The sequence below is a fragment of the Somniosus microcephalus genome, unplaced genomic scaffold (assembly GCF_052327205.1).
Source record: "Somniosus microcephalus isolate GS21.2 unplaced genomic scaffold, FLI_Smic_1.0 unresolved_chr4, whole genome shotgun sequence".
NCBI lineage: Eukaryota > Metazoa > Chordata > Chondrichthyes > Squaliformes > Somniosidae > Somniosus > Somniosus microcephalus.
In genome coordinates this window covers 38,041,737-38,063,881 of record NW_028225182.1, presented here as the reverse complement: position 1 = coordinate 38,063,881, position 22,145 = coordinate 38,041,737, and the positions used below count along the sequence as shown (strand labels likewise).

The 22,145-nt window shown below is 47.0% G+C and overlaps 1 protein-coding gene across 1 annotated transcript in view; it reads left to right on the top strand.

The window, feature by feature from the left end:
• Positions 1 to 7,583, top strand: part of LOC147090575 (GRB10-interacting GYF protein 2-like) — a 136,616-nt gene extending 129,033 nt beyond the window's left edge. Inside the window, exon 33 of the mRNA XM_085977074.1 lies at positions 2,908 to 7,583. Within this exon, the coding sequence (XP_085833200.1) occupies positions 2,908 to 2,975 (68 nt within the window). The 3' untranslated portion in view covers positions 2,976 to 7,583. The remainder of the gene's footprint in view (positions 1 to 2,907) is intronic.
• Positions 7,584 to 22,145: the final 14,562 nt, after the last annotated feature.

Sequence of the window (22,145 nt, the reverse complement as noted above, 5' to 3'; positions counted from 1 at the left end):
AGAGTCGCTGTCCGTTCTGATTGCGTTGCACTATATGCAATTACTGAAAACGTAGCGGGGAGACTTGAACCGCAGAAGTGAATTCTCACTGCCTCCCTCAGTGTCATTCCTCATCTCTTCAGTTCCCAGTCCTTTTGGGTTCGCACTCACCCTCTTAGGGCTTTTTGGCAGTTAGGCAATGGAGAACTTCATTCCATGAAACCCTCCTCTTCCCCAAAGTTACAGAATGAAGTGAATAACTAGTGCCAGGTAGAGGAGATTGGGCTTTGTGCAAGGTCTTGTATCTCGACAGGGAAGTGCCTCTCAATGCAGGTCGCATTCTCGAAATGTTCGCTTAAGGGCTTTGTTCCTTTGTGAAGGCCAGAGTTTTTCTTTCTCTCTCTCTCTCTATCTCTCTCTCACACTCTTATCTCTCTCTCACTCTATCGCTTTAATTGTTTATCTCGGGAGCAAGCTCGAACAGGAGGTTGGCCTCCCTGGTGGCCGAGTGGGTAAATGTCTGGTCTAAAATGGATAAGGCCAGATTGTCCCAGGTTCAATTCCTCGCCTCTGCTGAGTGGGCCTGCGTCAGCCCGGGCCAACAGTCAAGAGGGCAGCAAGTGGCCTGAGCGGGAAGAATCATTTGCAGTTCTCACTGGCTGCTTCCAGTGAGTGCTCCTGGAAAGTCTGAATGCATGTGGACAATATTAAACTCGACCACCCCCCCCCCCCTCCAGCCCCCCCCTCGCCGTTGACCAGCCCACCGCTCCACTTCACACTCTCCATTATTATCGAGTCTCAGTGGAGTTACCAGAGTGGGTGCCTGTGGCTCGTGGAATCATTCCCCAAGGAGGACGAAGTCATCAAATCCACTATTTTCCACAATCCCGGTGCGGGACAGAAATCTTGGTTTCCATTGGCAGTTGGCCTGTAGTGTCAGGAAGCGGTTGCGCTTCCCGTCAGTGGTGCAGCTACAGTGTAAATGCAGTCTGCTGAATCCAGCGCCAGGATCCGTCCACTGTCACCCTGAAATGAAGCAACACTCGACTCCTCGGAGGAAAAAGGTCCTCGCTCTGATTCACTCGGGGGGGCGGGGTGGGGGGGGTGTCAGTTTGGTCCTTCAGACCCGAATCAGCAGCAAGTGCGAAGCAGTTTTGACTACTCGCCAAGGGTAACCTTGCTGAATGTGAAGGTGTCATCGAACGCGAACGAGGCAGTGCTGGGACAAAGGAGCAAAGAAGCTGTGGAGGAAGATTGGGAGTGAGGAGGAGGAGCCAGCGAGCGATGGGTTCGGAGGGGAGCCCGAGTGGTACGTCAATCTCTCTTGTGCCGTTGGTGTTAACTGTCTTTCCGGCGCTCTTGACCAGCTTATGTCTGGTTACTGAAGTACTCGTTGCCTGTCTCGCAGATTCACGCCTCAAAGTTGCCCATTCTTTGCTGAGTTAACGGCGCTCAGCCGGGGCAGCCCCAACTGGTGCCAGCAGCTGTCGATCCCCCTATCCAGTGATCCCCCTACTAGAAAGTGCACGTTGAGAACCGGATCAGGCTTGGCTATGACTCTCCCCACGGTCGAACAGTCGTACTTATTTTAAAAAAAAAATCATTCTCGGGGGTGGTGGGGGGTTGCATTGCTGGCGAGGGCGGCATTTATTGGCCTTCCCCGGTTGCCCAGAGAAGGTGGTGGTAATGGCCCTCCTTGAACCACTGCAGTCTGTGTAGGGAAGGTGCTGCCACAGTGCTGCTCATTCCTTTGTCGAGGTTTGTTACGACAGAGAGCTTCAGCGGGCGCTTAAGAGGCAACTGCATTGGTGTGGGGACTGGAGCCACATAGAGACCAGAGCGGGTAAGGACGGCAGCTTTCCTTCCCTGAGGGACATTGGTCAACCCATTGTGTTTTTACCACAGTCGACAGCTTCATGGTCACTGAGAACCAGATTTTTTAACCCCTCATTTCTCAAACTGCCATGTTGGGATTTGAACTTGCGTTCTCGGGATTAATCCTCCAGCCCTCCGGATGACTAACCCAGTAACATAACCACGACACGATACTCTGGTCATTTTGTAACTAAACTAGCGATTGAGCAGAATTGTATCCGAGACGGGGAATTTGCGGTGGGTAATAATGGCGAACTAACAGCATTCGCTGTCATTACCCCTTTGAAACCCACCGCAACTTCAGGCTGTAGCGCCGGTGCATCCATATGTGGAAGTCCTGAAGTTGTGGTCAGTCATTCGCTGCTCCGGCATTGGATGCGCTGTGGCCCCTGCCCCCACCCCAGTGGAAATCCGTGAAGCTGGCGCAAACTTTTCCACGGTAATAATGCTGTTAAATCCCCCATTAAATGTTGGGCCTTGTTGGATTAGGCCTAACTGGGGCTTTAATAGCCCAGCGACTGCTAAGCAAACGTTCCGGCCCGGAAAAACTCATTTAAATTTTGTCAAATATCTCTGTTATGATAAAAAATTACAGTTTAAAAATGTTAAAATATTTTGTTTTAAGTTTGTTCATATTTATTTCAGCTTTACCTTTTCCCCCAGGTGAGAGCCCCAGTCTTTGTTTTGCGCTCTCAACATTTTAAAAGTCTGAATAAAAGCAGCAGCTTCCCGCTTGCCCGTCGGTGAGAATTCTGCCCTGTGATTGGCTGCTTGGACAGCGGGTTGAGGTCACAGCAGCTCTGCGCTCGGGATTCCCGCTACACCGCACTGATCTCGCTGGCCTGTGGGGGAAAAAGGCAAACTTCCATCCACCGAGATGGCCAGATCTTTGTGGGCAGCTTTCTTCAGGGCCCCAGTGCCGCTGACCGCAAATTCCGGGGCCGACGAGCCTCGGGACCTCGTTCAAAGTGGGGTGCGGGGGGAAAGAAAAAAAACTCTCAATTGTTTTTCAAAATCGAAATTAATTCCTCTGCTTTCTTTTAACCAAAACAGGCTTTTCTGTGAACGCATCATCAGAGCGACTGAATATGGGAGAAATCGAGACAATGGATGACTTTTAAAACAAGGTTTAAAAAAAAAAAGAAATAATTCCTAAAAGCTGCCTTTTGACTCCTAATGGGCCGTACCTGGGACATGCTTCATGGCAGGTGGCAACAGTGATGGATCCAGGATCTCCGCTCCCCCTGTGCTGGCAAGAAGTGTGACATTCACTGAATTTTTGTTTTGTGAATCCTCTGGGTACTTCTGCTTTTCATTGGATGAAGCACCTTAAATAACCATGCACTTTATTAGACGTTGTACATAGACTGAAACTGGAGGTTTTCTTGAATAAAAAAAAAAGTTCCTTTTTTTGGGGGAAATATATCTGCAAAACACTGTTACTGTTTTTTAAAAAAGAGAAAAAAAATTGTTTTTTTTTGTGAAAGGATGTGGAACCTGAAGAAATGCACTTACAGAGACTGAATCCAGAACTGGAACTTTGAGTGTGCTATAGTTTGGAAAATGTGATTGAGAGTTTAGGGCCCTAAAAAAAAAAAAAAAAAAATGAGGTGGCGAGAGAGCGAGGGGGAAAACAAAGGTCAGGAGGCCACTCACTCAGTTTTTGCTTGGGCCGCGCCCAACGCACCGAGCGACAGTGGACTAACCCGAACAGCACTGCGCCAGTGTGGATTCTCACCGTTTACCTGGTGCTTTATACAAGGAATGTAAAAAAAACAAAGAGAAATAATAAATAAGTACTTGGACAGGGTGGTTCAAGTGGACTGCTGCGTTGACAGCTTTTTGTTGGTTTTGTGTTTTAAAAAAGAAGCTATTTCCCACCCCCACCCCCCTTTCTACCAAGCAGCTCTTAAATCTAGGAATCGAACCTCAGCGGCACTAAAGCAGCCACGCGCGCCGCGACGGACCCAGCGGAGGAGGAACCGGAAAAGGGAAGGAAGGGGGAAGAAAGAGCGCGGCCTCCATTTTACTTCGTGTTCTTCAGAAGGTTACAAGACAGCAGCAAACCCCCCCCCCCCCCGCACACCGAGGACAGGTGACTTGACAGCACTGCAACGGCAGCACGCTAATTACCGCTCTTCACACGGGACCATTTCAGTTTGGTGTGTTTTTGTTTTTTAAAAAAAAAAAGGGGGGCTAGTTGTACTTGGTCTGTTAAATGTGTTTTTTTTTTAAACTTCTGTCCCCTTTAGACATCGATCCGGAGTGGTAATACTGAGGTGCATCTCTGGAAATTGGCTGCTTTATATTTGGACACTGGAGGAGTGGTTCCCATTAAATAATGCATGTGTGTTTTCTTTATTTTTTGCAAGTCGCTTTCTCGTATCGAACCACATCTTGTCTTAAAGCTTTGAGAAACGAGGTGACCCAAAGGTTAGTGTTGAGCGAGGCGGGGCGGACACACACACACTGTTTATTTCACAAGGCGGCTGTCCGGGGGAGGAGTGGAACTCGAGCTATGTTTGGTCAGCTTGTGCCTGGACAGGGTGGTATAACGGTGGTGCTCTTTGTCTAGTGAGTGTTCAAAATGTTACTGAAACTCTCTCGCGCCTGCCCCCCGCAAAAAAATCTCTTCAGTGGACAAATCCAGTGTCTGGCAGAGTGAGCCATATGGAGCAGGACTATCCTGGGTTGCAATCTCTGGCGTACACTGACTGACTTGGCCCAACTCAGCCTGGGGCAGTAGTAGAGGTGCTTCAAATGCCCCCTGGACTTGAGGCGAGGAGAATCGGCCAGGGTTATCTGCTCTTGATCGCTGCCCAGTGACTCCTAGTCCAAAGCTCGTCGTGTTGGGTTGGGGATCGGACTCGGCTGTGACCACCCCCCACCCCCAGCAGCCTGTGCTGTCTAGAATCGCACCTAATGAATGGATGTTTGGGTTGCTGATGAAAGACCCGAGCGAGAGTCGGCGCTTGCAGGACAGGAGGGGCGAACATGGGGGTGGGAGTGGTTTGGAAGTTATTGAGCAGCACGCTCAGCGCTAACTAGTTGTAATGTAATTGAATCCGAGCGTGACGGTAAATACCAGTTCAGTATTACCTGTAACAAAATTCGAGTGTACTTCTCCCAACTCAGTGAGTGCAGCTCAGAAAGCTGCTGCCCAAAACCCCTGAAGCTTCCACCCCCGCCCCTCCCAACAAAACACTCTGCAGGATGGGTTTACATACAGCTCCCATTCTGTGGAAAGCTGTTCCAAATAGGAATAAGCTAGTCCACTATGAAGGGGGTGAACGAGGCTCTGTATCTACTGGGGATCCTCTGCACCAGAGGCTTTGGACCGAGAACTGTGGGCCAAGTTGCGGGTCATCCTTGCCCTGCGTTCCTTGTCTTAAAGAGATCAGCAACGACTTGCTGTTCCCCTCCGCACCCCCCCCCCCCTCCCTCCCTCCCTATCTACCTATGGTGCACCTCTGTACTTGGTTTAAGTTCCCATGGTAGATGCAGGGAGCAGCCTATGTCAGGAAGCAGAATAAAGTGGCTGCATCTCCCTTTCCCTCCTAAAGTGCATTGTGCCTGATTTGGGATCACTGCTCGTGCTGTGCCTTTCTTTTTATTCATTTTGTCTGCGTTAGAAGTTTTTTTTAAAAAAGTTTGGAGTGATCTCTACAAACAATCCCACTTTGTAAATTCACCCGAGTAGATAAAGTGCGGGTTTTTTTTAATAGTTATATGAAAAAAATGTTTGGACAGGAGGAAGATACTGCAGCTTTAATTGAAGGGGATGTGGTACGATAGGATGGAGCTGCTCGTGAATGTAGTTTTTGAACAGACTGTGCTTCTTTTAACTCTGTGTGTGTGTGCGCGTTCGATGCCCGATCGGCACTGCCTTGATCACTTGTTCTGGGGAACGTGCACACGGAATTTGCAACATAATCTGTTGAGAGAGCACTAAGACACGAGTGGGGGGGTTGTATCACCGGTCCATTGGCAGTGCACCATGTGTTTGAATTGATCCATGTTGTTGGGGGGGTGGGGTAGGAAAGTGGTCCCGTCCCCCCCCCCACCCCCCCGGAAGGCTGTAATCATTGAATGGGAAGACAGGAATCTGGCCCTATCGCAGCCAAGCCCACGGGTTAATAGTGTGTGTAGAACTGGTTGGGTGTGCGCTCAAATATTCATCTGCTTCCTCACCCCCCACCCACTCTCGCCAACTCTCTGCCGTGGTTGACACTGTTTCTTTGGAGTCAGCATTCAGTTGAGTTTTTGGAGAGGTAGGGGGGGATGGACTTTTCCAAATTTGGGATAATGCACAATTTTTCTCTTTCAAATGAGGGGTGGGTGGTGAATCACTGCGTGAACTCCGATCCACTGAAGGTGTTCTTTACTGCTGTCCTTTCCCTCAACAAGCATTTGTGTTGTGGTTTCGAGGAGAAAAAAAACATCTCAAAAATAAAATGGCTTGTGTGTAGCCTGGTTGGGTTGCTGCCTAAAGAGTGGTCTTCCAGATGTGAAAGTTTAGTACTGCCACTAGGCTGGTTTATTCCTACCTGTACGTTCTTGTTTTGATGTGCGGTGGCTCTTGATTCACCCCCTCAAAACACTCCCACCAACCAGGACAGATGCGTTTGTACCAGGACTTCACCCGAGTGGTACACAGCTCAATGGTCCTTTCTCCAGACACAACCCCAATTTAGAAGGGCAAGAATCTCTACTTGCACTGAAGTCCTGGTGGGGGGAAAACTACAGTGTGGCTTTATGAAAATCCTATGCTCCCAGAATTGCCACCTGCTGCAATCCCAGTGACGGCACTGAAATCACCAGGATTGGAGACCATCTGAGGGTTCTGGGAAGATGAGCGTCGGACAAACGCCTGGGCTGCTGCCAGGGTTGGTGGCACTGCAGGGTGTGGCATTGACTCCTGGCCCCAACCTTTGGTTTGAAAAACCCCGGCCACCGCCGTCAACGCGCTCGTGTGGGTTCGGCTGCACTGCGGAAAAAAATAAATCATCATTTTGTGCCCGTTTGTGTTCAGCTGCTATCGAATAGAACAATGACTGTGAGACTGAAAAGCCACGAGCTTCAAGTGTTTCAGCCAAGGCTGTACCAGTCCAGATACGAAGCACCACTTGTTGCATAAGCTAAATTCATTCTGCACTCTCTTTTTCCAGGTGTAGAAGTGTATATTTTAAACCGTCTCGTTTCTTGAGCAATGCCGCATTTAGCTTTCCAGGAATGTGCGCGGATGAAGGAGGGTTTTTTCTTCGGTTTAGAGGAGGGAGGCTGGGGAGTGAATGTAGGTTGGATGACTTATTTGCACAGGTCAATGGTTCATTTTGATTTTTACCACCAATATCTGTATTGGGGGTGGGGGCGGGTGTAATGTACTTTTTTTTTTTTTTTAAAGTGTTGTGCATAGTCTCCAGAGCTTTGTAGATACTTTGCTTACATCTCGACTGTATAATAACTTGTACTTTTTTGTTGATTGGAAGCTTAACTACAGAGTAAAGTTTAAACCTCCCTCTGCTAAACACAAGATTTCCCCCCCCCCCACCCCCAGATTAGGGAGCCCTGTGAATACTGCCTTTTTTTTTTTGCAAGTCTTTTGAGCTTTGCATTCTGTACTGGGGGTGGGCAGGGGGAGAGAAACAAGACCTGAAACAAATGTAAATAGTTTGAGATGTAAAAAAAGAAAACAGAATAAATTCATACCTGGGTTTCTGAAACTGAAATGTTTTTTGTGGTTATATATCTTTTTCATTTCCTGTTCAGATTGTCATGTTGGTCGCTAGGATGTTTATACTTAATCTGCACGCTTTTAAGTGTGATGTCCTTCTGTGTAAAGCTCCTAACTCATTAAATCTGTCCCACCACTTGTGTGCATTCCACCTGCCGCCCCAGTCCTTTACCCTCTGCCACCCGCCTTTGGAAGGTCGGATTGTAGCGCTGATTGTATTTTTTCATCAGCCGGGAATGTGATAAAAATTTAATTCAGCTATCCTTACTCGCTCACTGAAATCCTGGAGCCGCCACGGATCAGAGATCCGTCTTCTAGGTGGGACATTAAACCGAGGCCCCGTCTGCTCTCTCGGGTGGATGTAAAAGATCCCGTTGCACGATTTTGAAGAAGAGCAGGGGAGTTCTCCCTGCTGTCCTGGGCCAATATTTATCCCTCAACCAACATCACCAAACACAGATGATCTGGTAATTATCTCACTGCTGTTTGTGGGAGCTTGCTGTGTGCAAATTGGCCACTGCATTGCCTCCATTACATCAGTGACTACACTTCAAAAGTACTTCATTGGCTGTAAAATGCTTTGGGATGCCCTGTGGTAGTGAAAGGGGCTGTAGAAATACAAGTTACTGTATTGAAGGAAGTCGCAGTTATTGTTTGCATGTCTCTCCTAGCAGTGGGATAAAGCTCAGGTTACCTGTGAGGGAGATAATGATGACCGCGCCCCAAGAAGTATGTGGCTGTTGGGTTTGTGCCATTTCTCTGTCTCCCCTCTCGGGCGATTGGGGAGAAGGTTTTGCATAATATGGTTGCTTTTGACTTTTGTTCAGTTAGAAAGCCGAGAAACACAAAGGCCTAGAAGTTTGTCTCGGGCGTTACTGGACCGGCCATCCATTGTGCGCAACGCCTGATATAAATGGCATTGACTGCAGTGGAACTGAATAGCAGGCGCTGCGCAGAACTGGCCTCCGATCCGATAGCGCCCATTTAGCGCCAGCGCCCCAGACCAATTTCTAGGCCAGAGACTTAATCCAATTGGTTTGAGGGGTATTAGCCAATCTACTTCATATTCAAGACATAGGCAGCAACTGCAGTAGCTTTCATTACAATGACTTGGCCCAACCGTACCACATCGATATACCCTAGCCTTTGTCATTAAAAAGACATTGTTTTACAGTTCAACCTCTTGTCAGATGGTTCCTGATGAGTGTTTGAGGAGCCTGTCTAGGCCGAAACTATACAAAAGGATGGTGTGAAGGGGACAGCCAGGGAGGAACACGGTAGCAAGTTACAGGCTCATCTCTGTGTAATCAGCCTCAGATACTAGGGTTAAATTACAAGGCCAGGTTGCATAGACAATGCTTGTGTTCCTGTGAATATATAAGATTAAGGGGTGATCTAATGGAGGTGTTTAAGATGATTAAATAATTGGATAGGTTAAATAGAGAAACTATTTCCTCTGGTTGGAGGCGGGGGCAGTGAGAGTCCAGAACGAGGGGGCAGAACCTTCAAATTAGAGCCAGGCCGTTGGGGGTGATGTCAGGAAGCACTTCTTCACAAAGGGGAGTGGAAATCTGGAACTCTTTCCGCGACCCCTCCCCTGCCTTCAAAAAAAAACTGGGGGTCAATTGAAAATTTCAAAACTGAGATTGATAGATTTTGGGTAGGGAGAGTTGGGATAAAGATCAGCCATCATCCAATTGAATGGTGGAAGAGGCTGGAGGGGCTAAACGGCCTCCTCCTGTCCCTATGTGCGGTCAGGATCGGGCGTCTTGTCCTCCGTTGTTGGATAGTCTGTTTCCACTCACGGTCAAGGCTCACATGTGAGCAGGTCACTTGTGCGCGTTACTGGAGGATGACCAAACTCACGAGGGAATCGTTGCATTAACGAGTTGGGGGGGGGGATTGGAATTGGGAAAATAAAACCATGAGTGATGTGACATTGGGTGGATCTTCAGCCAATTTTAAGATTGGCCTCTGTCCACCACATTTTTTAATGCTATTAGTTATCTTCACAAGAGGCCTACCTTCAGGGAACCTCTGGAGTTGAGTTTTTTTTTAAGCCTCTTGCTTTTTTTCTATAACCTGCTGAAACTTGTCTGTTTCTAAAGGAGATGATGCCCAGGTTTAATTTGACTTTTATGCAAAGTGGTTACAAGTGCCCAATCCCTCACATGCTAGTGCCTGTTGCCAACAGTTGTCTGCACCCAACACCAGGCTGCTTCCTCATTTCCCGACCCCTTGGCTGAACCCCCATCAGCCGCTCCTTCAGCCACCTTTCTCCCTCCCTCAGCAGCCTGCTTTGCTGCATCTTGCACTGCCCTCAGAGACCTCCTCAACACCCTCCTCTTGGACTGAGTTTTCAGCTGCTTCTGACCCTTTCTCCTCCACCCTCCCCCCCCCCCCCCCCCGCCGCACTTCTCTCCTGCTTGGTTGTCCGCTCGCTACGTACTCCCTGTAAAGTGCTCTAAAATGTCCCTTTGTCTGTGGTAAGTGCGATAAGGGATGTTCGCTGTTGTTGGATTTGGTCAACTCTTAAGTCCTTTGAGAACTAGTTTGTTACTAAGATTTCTTAATTTCCATTTTTCACCGGTTTGAGAACTGGTTTGTTGCTAAGATTTCTGAATTTCAGTTTGTAACTTTTGACCGATAAATTCCTGGATTTTCAAACCACTCCTAATCTGAATTTACCGATTTATTTCACCTGAAAATTGACAGCCTCTCTCAAAATCTGAAAGGTGAATTTTCTCCATTTGTGCTGCTGGTGTGGAACACTGCATGTGGGGAGATGCCTATGGGAATAGGGACACAGAGGGCGGCCCACCGCAGTGGAGCACGGATTGGAATACGATGGCAGAGCATCGTACAAGGGACAGACCTTCAACGTTCCAACTTTAGTGAGATGTGGTAGTGGGGCTGCTAGGGTCTACTTTACAAGGGGTACATAGCAAGTCGACACCAAGCAGAGAGGAAAGAAAAATAAGGTCAGAAGCGAAAGGAAGCTCAGTCAAAGAGGAGGGTGTTGAGGTGGTGTTTGGTATTTATTTTCATGCCAAGAGGTTACAAGTGCCCGATCCCTCGCACGCTAGTGCCTGTCGCCAACCCTCTGGGCCTCCAACACCAGCCTGCTTCCTCATGCCCTGATCCCTTTGATGAACCCCCATCAGCCACCTTTCTCCCTCCCTCAGCACCCTGCCTTGTCACCTCTTGCACTGCCTTCAAAGACCTCCTCTCTCTCTCTCCCCCCCTCAATTCAAATTGCTTTATTGGCATGACAAGGTACATCTTATGTTGCCAAAGCACCAAAAAAACATGTATGGTTGAACACAAACGCAGATCTATCCATACAGTGTATAAGCAGATATATCCCTGTATGTATAAATATACTCATAATTTGCATAGAATCTTTTCTTCGGTTTAGTGGTTGTCCCTCTGCTTATGGCAAGCTGTAACATAGTTTGCCGCTAAAGTTACGCAATTTCTCTGTTCCCCTAATAGGTATGGGAGTTTTTGGTCTTCATTCAAATTTTTGAATTCAGGACATATTTTTATTAATTTTGGGTAGAAATTCCCCCTTATGTCCTGATAGTTTCCACAAGCTGTGAGGAAGTGCATCTGTCTCCACCACTCCCTGACTGCAGAGAGAGCATATCCTGTCCTCTCTTGGCAGCCAGGTCTGTCTTTGTCTGCCTTTTTCGATGGCCAAGCTATGCTCACTAAGTCTGTACATAGTCAAGGTTTTTCTCAATTTGCTATCTTTTACTGTGGTCAGGTATTCGGCCATGGTGTATTGTCTGTTTAGGGCCAAGTAGCAATCGAGTTTGTTTTGGGTTTTTGTTGTTTCTGTCCAATAGGTCAGATATTTTTCCTTTTGTTTAGTGACAATTGTGTTGGGTCAAATTCTCTGTGCTACGATGTCACTGTCCTGGAGCTGGTTATTATTAGTAGTGTTAGTAGTTACTTCACTGAGCCCCAGGACTAGTTGACTGAGGGGACTCTTCTTTATGATCCTCTCTTGGCATTTCAGGGCTTAGCAGTGGGGGCTGCTCATTTTTAGGTGTTTCCAAAATTTGGTGGCTCTTTTTTAGATATTAATTAGTAGTGGATATTGGCCTAGTTCTGCCCTGCATGCATTGTTTGCGGTTTTCCTCTGAGTCCAGAGGATACTTTTACAGAATTCTGCATGTAGGATCTTAATTGGGTGTTTCTCATTTTGCAAATTCTTGTTGTGTTAGCCGACACCACACCTCACTGCCAGAGTGCAATTGGTTCAATTACTGATTTAAAAATTGAGCCAAATGCCAATTGGGATTTCTATTTGGATTGACTTTTTAATGGCATAGAAAGCCCTTCTTGCTTTCTCTTTCAGTTCATTCACAGCCAGATGAAAATTTCCTGTAGAACTGATTTTTAAGCCTAAGTATGTGTAGTTTGTTCAATTTTAGTTGTTCCTAGTGTGAAATTTATTCTGTGTCCCTGATGTCTGGATCTTTGGTTTTTTGGGGGTTTATTGTTAGGGCCCAGGTCTGACAGAACGACTAACAGATCCAGGTTCTGCTGTAGACCCTCCTCAGTTGGTGAGAGCAGAACCAGGTCATCTGCATAGAGGAGGAATTTAACCTTGAAGTCATATAGGTCGCTCTCCCAGTCTCTCTCCCCCCACCCAAACCCACTGAACCACAAAAACACCCCAATAATAGTAGATAGTCATGGGGCAAAAGTGAGGGAGGAACTTAAAACAATCACTCTCACTAGAGAAAATATACTAGACAAACTAATGGAACTGAAGGCTGACAAGTCCCCTGGACCTGATGGCCTGCATCCTAAGGTCTTAAAAGAGGCAGCTGCAGAGATAGTGGATGCATTGGTTGTAATCTTCCAAAAGTCCCTAGATTCTGGAGAGGTCGCAGCGGATTGGAAAACCGCAAACGTTACGCCCCTATTCCAGAAAAGAGGGAGACAGAAAGTAGGAAACTATAGGCTGGTTAGTCTAACATCGGTCTTTGGGGAAATCCACTATTAAGGGAGGAGTAGCAGGACATTTAGAAAATCATGATGACTCAGCTTGATTGTATGAAAGGGAAATCATGTTTGACAAATTTATTAGAGTTCTTTGAGGATGTAACAAGCAAGGGCAACCAGTAGACGTCATGTATTTGGATTTCTGAAAGGCATTTGATAAGGTGCCACATAAAAGGTTACTGCACAAGAGCTCACGGGGTTGGGGGTAATATTAGCATGGATAGAGGATTAGCTAACTAACAGAAAACAGAGAGCCAGGATAAATGATCATTTTCAGGTTGGCAAACTAACTAGTGGGGTGCCACAGGGATCAGTGTTGGGGCCTCAACTATTTACAATCTATATTAATGACTTGGATGAAGGGACTGAGTGTGCTGTAGCCAAATTTGCTGAAGATGCAAAGATAGGTGGGAAAGCAAGTTGTGAGAAGGACACAAGGAGTCTGCAAAGGGGTATCGAGAGGGTCAGAGTGGGCAAAAACTTGGCAGATGGAGTATAATGTGGGGAAATGTGAGGTTATCCACTTTGGGAGGAAGGATAGAAAAGCAAAATATTATTTAAGTGGAGAGGATAGAATCACAGAAACCCCACAGTGCAGATAGAGGCCATTTCGGCCCATCGAGCCTGCACCGACACATATCCCACCTGATCCCCGTAACCCCTACACCAACACATAGCCCACCCTAGCCCCGTAACCCCACGTATTTAATCACCCTAACACCAAGGGTCAATTTATCATAGCCAATCAACCTAACCCACACATCTTTGGACTGTGGGAGGAAACCGGAGCACCCGGAGGAAACCCACGCAAACACGGGGAGAATGTGCAAACTCCACACAGACAGTCACCCGAGGCCGGATTCGAACCCGGGTCCCTGGTGCTGAGGTACAGAAGGATCTAGGGGTCCTCGTACATGAAACACAAAGTTAGCATGCAAGTAATTAGGAAGGCAAATGGAATGTTGGCCTTTATTGCTAGGGGCATGGAGTATAAAAGGGAAGTCTTGCTACAACAGTACAGGGCGTTGGCGAGACCACACCTAGAGTACTGCGTACAGTTTTGGTCACCTTATTTAAGGAGGGATGTACTTGCATGGGTGGCTGTTCAGAGAAGGTTCACTAGGTTGATTCCGGAGATGAAAGAGTTGTCTTATGAGGAAAGGTTGAGCCTATACTCAGAAGAATGAGAGGTGATCTTATTGAAACATAAAAGATTCTGAGGGGGCTAGACAGGGTAGATGCTCAGAGGATTAATCTGTATCTAACCTGTGCTGTACTTGCCCAGCTGGTGTTTTATGGGGAGCATTGAGAGAGCATTAACCTGTACCTCACAATGTTGGACCGACCCAGTGAGTGATGTGAAATTGCAGAGCGAGGTGCGGAAACCCTCATCCATGCCTTTGTTACTCCTAACTCGCACCAAGTCCTTTGCTGACCTACATTGACTCTCGGCCTGGCAACGCTTCAATTTTAATATTCTCACCCTCGTTTTCAAGTTCCTCCATAGCCTCGCCCCTCCCTATCGCTGTAACCTCCTCCATCACTACAGCCCTTTGAGATCTCTGCGCTCCTCTTGCGCATCCCCGATTTTAATCGCTCTGTATTTTTCTCTTTAGTTCACAATCTTTCTCTGTACCTCTCTCCTTTGTCTTTTTTTTTCATCTTTGTATTTCTCTCTATCTGCTTTCTGGTCTTCAGTTTCTCTCTCTGGTTAGTTACAAGGACAGGTTGGAGACACCGGATTTGTTTTCATTGGAGCAAAGGAGGTTGAGGGGTGATTTGATCGAGGTGTACAAGATGACTGGTTTGGATAGGCTAGACGGGGAACAGCTGTTCCCACTAGTTCATGGTACAAGGACTAGGAGACACAGATTTAAGGATTTGGACAAGAGATACAGGCCCTTGCCTCAGCTCATCCGCTGCTGAAGCCCTCATCCATGCATTTGTTGCCTCTAGACTTGACTATTCCAACGCACTCCTGGCTGGCCTCCCACATTCCTCCCTACCTAAACTTGAGGTCATCCAAAAATCAGGCTGCCCATGTCCCTAACCCGCACCAAGTCCCATTCGCCCATTACCTCGCTGACCTACAATGGTTCCCGGTTAAGCAGCGCCTCGATATAAAAATTCTCATTCTTGTTTTCAAATCCCTCCATGGCCTCGTCCCCTTCAGATCCACAACCACCCCCGCTGAGATATCTGTGCTCCTCTAATTCTGCCCTCTTGAGCATCGCTGATTATAGTCAGAGTCATACAGCACAGAAAGAGGCCCATCGTGTCTGCGCCGTCCATCAATCCCTGTCCAGTCTAATCCCATTTTCCAGCATTTGGTCCATAGCCTTGTATGCAATGGCATTTCAAGTGCTCATCCAAATGCTTCTTGAATGTTGAGGGTTCCTGCCTCTACCACCCTTTCAGGCAGTGAGTTCCAGATTCCAACCACCCTTTGGGTGAGAAAGTTCCTCCTCAAATCCCCTCTAAACCTCCTGCCCCTTACCTGGAATCTATGCCCCCTTGTTATTGACTCCCCCTACTAAGGGGAAAAGTTCCTCTTTATCTACCCTATCTATGCCCCTCATCCAGGTCCCCCCTCAGCCTTCTTTGCTCCAAGGAAAACAACCCCAGCCTGTTTAGTCTTTTTTCATAGCTGAGGCGCTCCATCCCAGGTAACATCCTGGTGAATCTTCTCTGCACCCTCTCCAAAGCAATCACATCCTTCCTATAGTGAGGCGACCAGAACTGCACACAGTACTCCAGCTGTGGCCTAACTAGCGTTTTGTACAGCTCCATCATAACCTCCCTGCTCTTATATTCTATGCCTCAGCTAATGAAGGCAAGTATCCCATATGCCTTTTTAACCACCTTATCTACCTGTTCCACTGCCTTCAGGGATCTATGTACACCAAGGTCCCTCTGACCCTCTGTACTTCCTAGGGTCCTACCACTCATTGTGTATTCCCTTGCCTTATTTGTCTGTCCAAAATGCATCACCTCGCACTTTTCAGGGTTAAATTCCATTTGCCACTTTTCCGCCCATCTGACCAACCCGTTTATATCGTCCTGTAGCCTGAGGCTTTCCTCCTCGCAATTTACCACCCCACTAATTTTCGTGTCATCTGCGAACTTACTGATCATACCTTTTACATTCTCATCCAAATCATTTATGTAGATCACAAACAGCAAGGGACCCAGCACCGATCCCTGAGGTACCCCACTGGACACAGGCTTCTAGTCACAAAAGCAACCTTCGACCATCACCCTCTGCCTCCTGCCACTCAGCCAGTTTAGGATCCAACGCGCCAAGGCACCCTGGATCCCATGGGCTCTTGACCAGTCTCCGATGCGGGACTTTGTCAAAAGCTTTACTGAAGTCCATGTAAACCACATCCACAGCATTTCCCTCATCCACACACGTAGTCACCCCCTCGAAAAATTCAATCAGATTGGTCAGACATGATTTACCCTTGACAAAGCTATGCTGACTATCCCCGATTAATCCTTGCCTCTCCAAGTGGAGACTAATTTTGTCCCTCAGAATTTTTTCCAATAATTTCCCTACCACAGATGTTAGGCTCACTGGCCTGTAATTCCCTGGTTTATCCCTGCTACCCTTCTTGAATAATGGTACTACATTAGCTGTTCTCCAGTCCTCTGGTACATCCCCTGTGGCCAGAGAGGTTCTGAAAATTTGTGTCAGAGCCCCTGCAATCTCCTCCTTTGCCTCACACAACAGCCTGGGATACATCTCGTCCGGGCCTGGGGATTTATCCACTTTTTGGCCTGCTAAAACCGCTAGTACCTCCTCCCTCTCAATGCTAATATGTTCAAGTATGTCACAGTCCCCTTGCCCGATTTCTATGTCTACATCGTCTTTCTCCATAGTGAACACAGATGCAAAAAATTCACTTAAAACCCCGCCTACATCATCTGGCTCTACACACAGATTGCCACTTTGGTCCCTAACAGGCCCTACCCATTCCCTGGTTATCCTCTTGCCCTTAATATACTTATAAAACATCTTAGGATTTTCCTTTATTTTGCTCGCCAGTGTTATTTCATGGCCCCTCCTCGCTCTCCTAATTTTTTTAAGTATGCCCCTGCACTTTTTATACTTCTCTCGGGCTTCCTCAATCTTTAGTAACTGCCAAAAGCCCCCCTTTTTTTCCTAATGCATTTTTGTATATCCCTTGTCATCCAAAGTTCCCTTTGCTTGTTGGTCCCACCCTTGACCTTTACGGGAACATGTTGGCGTTGTACTCTCTCTATTTCCCTTCTGAAAGTCTCCCACTGCTTTGATGTGGATTTTCCTATAAGTAGCTGCTCCCAGTCCACTTTGGCCAGATCCTGCCTTATTAAAAATCGGCCTTCCCCCAATTTAGAACCCTTATTTCCAGGCCGTCTTTGTCTTTTTCCATGACCACCTTAAATCTCACCATATTATGGTCACTGTCGCCAAAATGCTCTCCTACTGACACTTCCACCACTTGCCCGGCTACATTCCCTAGAATTAGGTCCAGTACCACCCCCTCTTGTAGGACTTTCTACATGTTGGCTCAAAAAGCTCTCCTGGATGCACTTGAAGAATTCTGCACCCTCTAAGCCTTTCACACTGACTATCCCAATTAATATTGGGGAAGTTGAAATCCCCTATTATTTTCGCACTTCTGAGATTTGCCTACATATCTGTTCCTCTATCTCCCCCTGACTGTTTGGGGGCCTATAGTACACTCCCAGCAAAGTGCTTGCCCCCTTTTTGTTTTTAAGTTCTACCCATATGGCCTCATTAGAGGAACCTGCTAATATATCATCCCTCCTTACAGTAGTAATTGACTCAATTAATATTGCAACACCCCCTCCCCTTTTACACCCCCCTCTGTCTCGCCTGAAGATTCTATACCCCGGAATATTGAGCTGCCAGTCCTGACCCTCCCTCAACCATGTCTCCGTGATAGCAACAATATCGTACTCCCATGTGTTCAACAACTTCAGTTCGTCCACCTTATTTGCAAGACTCTTTGCATTAAAATAAATGCCTTCCAGCCTTGCCATATTCCCTTTTGCCTTCACATATTTGCCCTGCCTTCCCAGCTGACTTGTTTTTTCTTCTGTATTTGGCTGTAAATCACCCCCTACTATAGCTCCACTCTGTACCCCATCCCCCTGCCAAGTTAGTTTAAACCCCCCCCAGCAGTGCTAGCAAACCTCCCCGCAAGGATATTGGTCCCCCTCTGGTTCAGGTGTAAACCGTCCGACTTGTACAAGTCCCACCTTTCCCAGAAGCAGACCCAGTGATCCAGGAAACTAAAGCCCTCCCTCCTGCACCATCCCTTTAGCCACACATTCATCTGTTCTATCTTCCTATTCCTATACTCACTAGCACGTGGCACCGGGAGTAATCCAGAGATTACAACTTTTGAGGTCCTGCTCTTTAATCTTCTACCTAGCTCCCTAAATTCTTGCTGCAGGACCTCATCCCTCTTTTTACCTATGTCGTTGGTACCAATGTGGACCTCGCCCTCCCCCTCCAGAATGCCCTGCAGCCGCTCAGTGACATCCTTGACCCTGGCACCAGGGAGGCAACAAACCATCCTGGATTCACGTCTACGGCCACAGAAACGCCTATCTGTTCCCCTTACTATAGAATCCCCTACCACTATTGCTCTCCCACTCTTTTTCCTCCCTTCCTGGGCAGCAGGAGCACCCCCAGTGCCAGGAAGTTGGCTGCTGCTGCCTTCCCCTGATAAGTCATCCCCCTCAACAGTATCCAAATTGGTGCCTTCTGTTGCTTAGGCCCTAAACTCTGGAATTCCCTCCCTAAACCTCTCCGCCTCTCCTTAAAACATACCTCTTTGACCAAGCTTTTGGTCACCTGCCCTAATTTATCCTTGTGGATCGGTGTCAAATTTGTCGTCTTAAAATACTCCTGTGCAGCGCCTTGGGATGTTTTACTACGTTAAAGGCGCTATATAAATAAAGTTGTTGTTGGGGATGTGAGGGGAAACTTTTTTACCCAGCGCATGGTGAGGACCTGGAACTCGCTGCCGACAGAAGTGGTGGAAGCGGAGACACTCAATGTTTTCAAGGGGAGACTGGACAGGCACTTGAGGGAAATAAACTTGCAGGGCTACAGGGATAGAGTGGGGGAATGGGACTGACTGGATTGCTCTACAGAGCCGGCACGGACTCGATGGGCCGAATGGCCTCCTTCTGTGCCGTTATGACTGGTTCTCTGGGAATTAGTCCTCAGTTTCTCTCACTGCTTCTCTAGGAATTTGGGAGTGATGAAATAGGAGAATGAAAGATGTTTTATTTAAATTTGGAGAGCCAGGCAGTGAAGGTCCCTGGGTTACATTCTGGGGCCAGTGTGTCTGTTCTCAATTTCTCGCAGGCCTATTATTTGAGAGAGATATTTTAAAGTTAAACAGAACCTGCTCCAAAGTCACAGGAGATGCAGAACTAGAATGTGGTAACACCTTCTGCCTCATCTGGTCTGAGAACTTAGTTTTGTATATTCCATCATCTCCTGTGTTTGAAGTCTCTGGCATTGGCCAGATATTGTTTAACCATTTCATTGTCTTAAGGTGTTCATAGTAAACAGCCCAACATGTTTCTGATCTACACAGGATGCAACAGATCAGGGTGCTGCCCTGGGCAAAAACTGCACCTCCATTCAACAATTCCATTTCCTGCCTCTGCAAAGATATCATACAGTTCCACAATGCAGGAATGTCACAAACAGCATTTGATCCCATATAACAACAGAAAATGCTGGAACTCAGCAGGTCAGGCAACATCCGTGGAGAAATTTGAGTTGACGTTTCGGGTCGAACCCTTCTTCAAAACTGGAAAGAAAAGAAAATAGATCGAAGGCAGGGCTGCGATCGGACAAAAGTAAAAGAGACAATGAAAGGTATTTGAAGCTAGACGAGATGGTAATGGGCTGAGATTAGGTGTGAAGATTAACTTTAAACACTCAAATCCCTCAGGTGAAGAAACTAAATTTACCAGCCAGATTCCGAGCCACAAATTGAATCGTTTAAGACAAAAAACGTCACAGAAATGTGATTTATTGTTATTTTACAATTTGTGTCACTGAATTATAAACAAAAAGCAGGAAAAGCTATGACTTAACAGAAATAAACATTTGTCTTTTTTCCTGGACAGCAAAACCAGTCAGACTGACTTGGAAATGTTCACTCATATGTTGACGTAAAGATTTATAATTTACCAATTTCGCTTCTGATGTTTTTCTCTCAAACATTCTCCACAATATTAATCCCTGCTCTTATCACAAGGAGTGTTGAATTATTTTGGGCACTTCGCAATTAATAGCGGGAAGCAAACTTCATTGTACTCACAATTTTTAATCTCCTATTTCAAACATTCAAACTAAATCGAATTGTACAGTTTAATCAGAGTATTTTCCGTGTCTTTCTCAATAAACAAAGAGTCATAGAGTCATACAGCACGGATAGAGGCCCTTCGGCCCATCGTGTCCGCGCCGGCCATCAAGCCCTGTCTAATCTAATCCCATATTCCAGCATTTGGCCCGTAGCCTTGTATGCTATGGCATTTCAAGTGCACATCCAAATGCTTCTTAAATGTTGTGAGGGTTTCTGCCTCCACAACCCTTTCAGGCAGTGAGTTCCAGACTCCAACCACCCTCTGGGTGAAAAAGTTCTTTCTCAAATCCCCTCTAAACCTCCCGCCCTTTACCTTGAATCTATGCCCCCTAGTTATTGACCCCTCTACTAAGGGAAAAAGCTCCTCAGCATCCATCCTATCTATGCCCCTCATAATTTTGTACACCTCAATCATGTCCCTCCTCAGCTCCAAGGAAAACAAACCCAACCTGCCCAGTCTCTCTTCATAGCTGAAGCGCTCCAGCCCTGGTAACATCCTGGTGAACCTCCTCTGCACCCTCTCTAACGCGATCACATCCTTCCTGTAGTGTGGCGACCAGAACTGCACACAATATTCCAGCTGTGGCCTAACCAGTGTTTTATACAGCTCCATCATAACCTCCTTGCTCTTATATTCAATGCCTCGGCTAATGAAGGCAAGTATCCCATATGCCTTTTTTACCACCTTATCCACCTGTTCCGCCGCCTTCAGGGATCTGTGTACATGCACACCCAGATCCCTCTGACCCTCTGTCTTGCCTAGGGTCTTTCCATTCATTGTGTATTCCTTTGCCTTGTTAGTCCCCCCAAAGTGCATCACCTCGCACTTTTCCGGGTTAAATTCCATTTGCCACTGTTCCGCTCATCTGACCAACCCATCTATATCGTCCTGCAGACTGAGGCTACCCTCCTCGCTATTTACCACCCTACCAATTTTTGTATCATCTGCGAACTTACTGATCATACCCTTTACATTCATATCCAAGTCATTAATGTAGACCACAAACAGCAAGGGACCCAGCACCGATCCCTGTGGTACCCCACTGGCCACAGGCTTCCAGTCACAAAAACAACCTTCGACCATCACCCTCTGCCTTCTGCCACTAAGCCAGTTTTGTATCCAATGTGCCAAGGCACCCTGGATTCCATGGGCTCTTACCTTCTTGACCAGTCTCCTGTGCGGGACTTTATCGAAGGCCTTACTGAAATCCATGTATACCACATCCACTGCGTTACCCTCATCCACACACCTAGTCACCCCCTCAAAAAATTCAATCAAATTAGTCAGACATGATCTTCCCTTGACAAAGCCATGTTGACTATCCCTGATTAATCCTTGCCTCTCCAAGTGGAGACAAATTTTGTCCCTCAGGATTTTTTCCAATAATTTTCCTACCACTGATGTTAGGCTCACTGGCCTGTAGTTCCCCGGTTTTTCCCTACTACCCTTCTTGAATAATGGTACTACATTAGCGGTTCTCCAGTCCTCTGGCACATCCCCTGTGGCCAGAGAGGTCCTGAATATATGTGTTAGAGCCCCCGCAATCTCCTCCTTTGCCTCACACAGCAGCCTGGGATACATTTCATCCGGGCCTGGGGATTTATCCATTTTTAGGCCAGCTAAAACCGCCAATACCTCCTCCCTCTCGATGTTAATATGTTCGAGCATATCACAGTCCCCCCGCCCTATTTCTATGTCTACATCGTCCTTCTCCATAGTGAAAACAGATGCAAAAAATTCATTTAGAACCCCTCCTACATCTTCCGGCTCCACACAGATTGCCACTTTTGTCCCTAATGGGCCCTATTTTTTCCCTAGTTATCCTCTTACCCTTAATATACTTATAAAACATCTTCGGATTTTCCTTTATTTTGCTTGCCAGTGTTATTTCATGGCCCCTCCTTGATCTCCTAATTTCTTTTTTAAGTATCCCCTGCACTTTTTGTACTCCTCTAGGGCTTCCTCCGTCTTTAGCCTTTTGTATCTACCAAAAGCCCTCCTTTTTTTCCTAATCCATTCTCGTATATCCCCTGACATCCAAGGTTCACTGTGGTTTTTGGAACCACCCTTGACCTTTACGGGAACATGTTGCCATTGTATGATCTCAATCTCCCTTCTGAAAGCCTCCGATGCG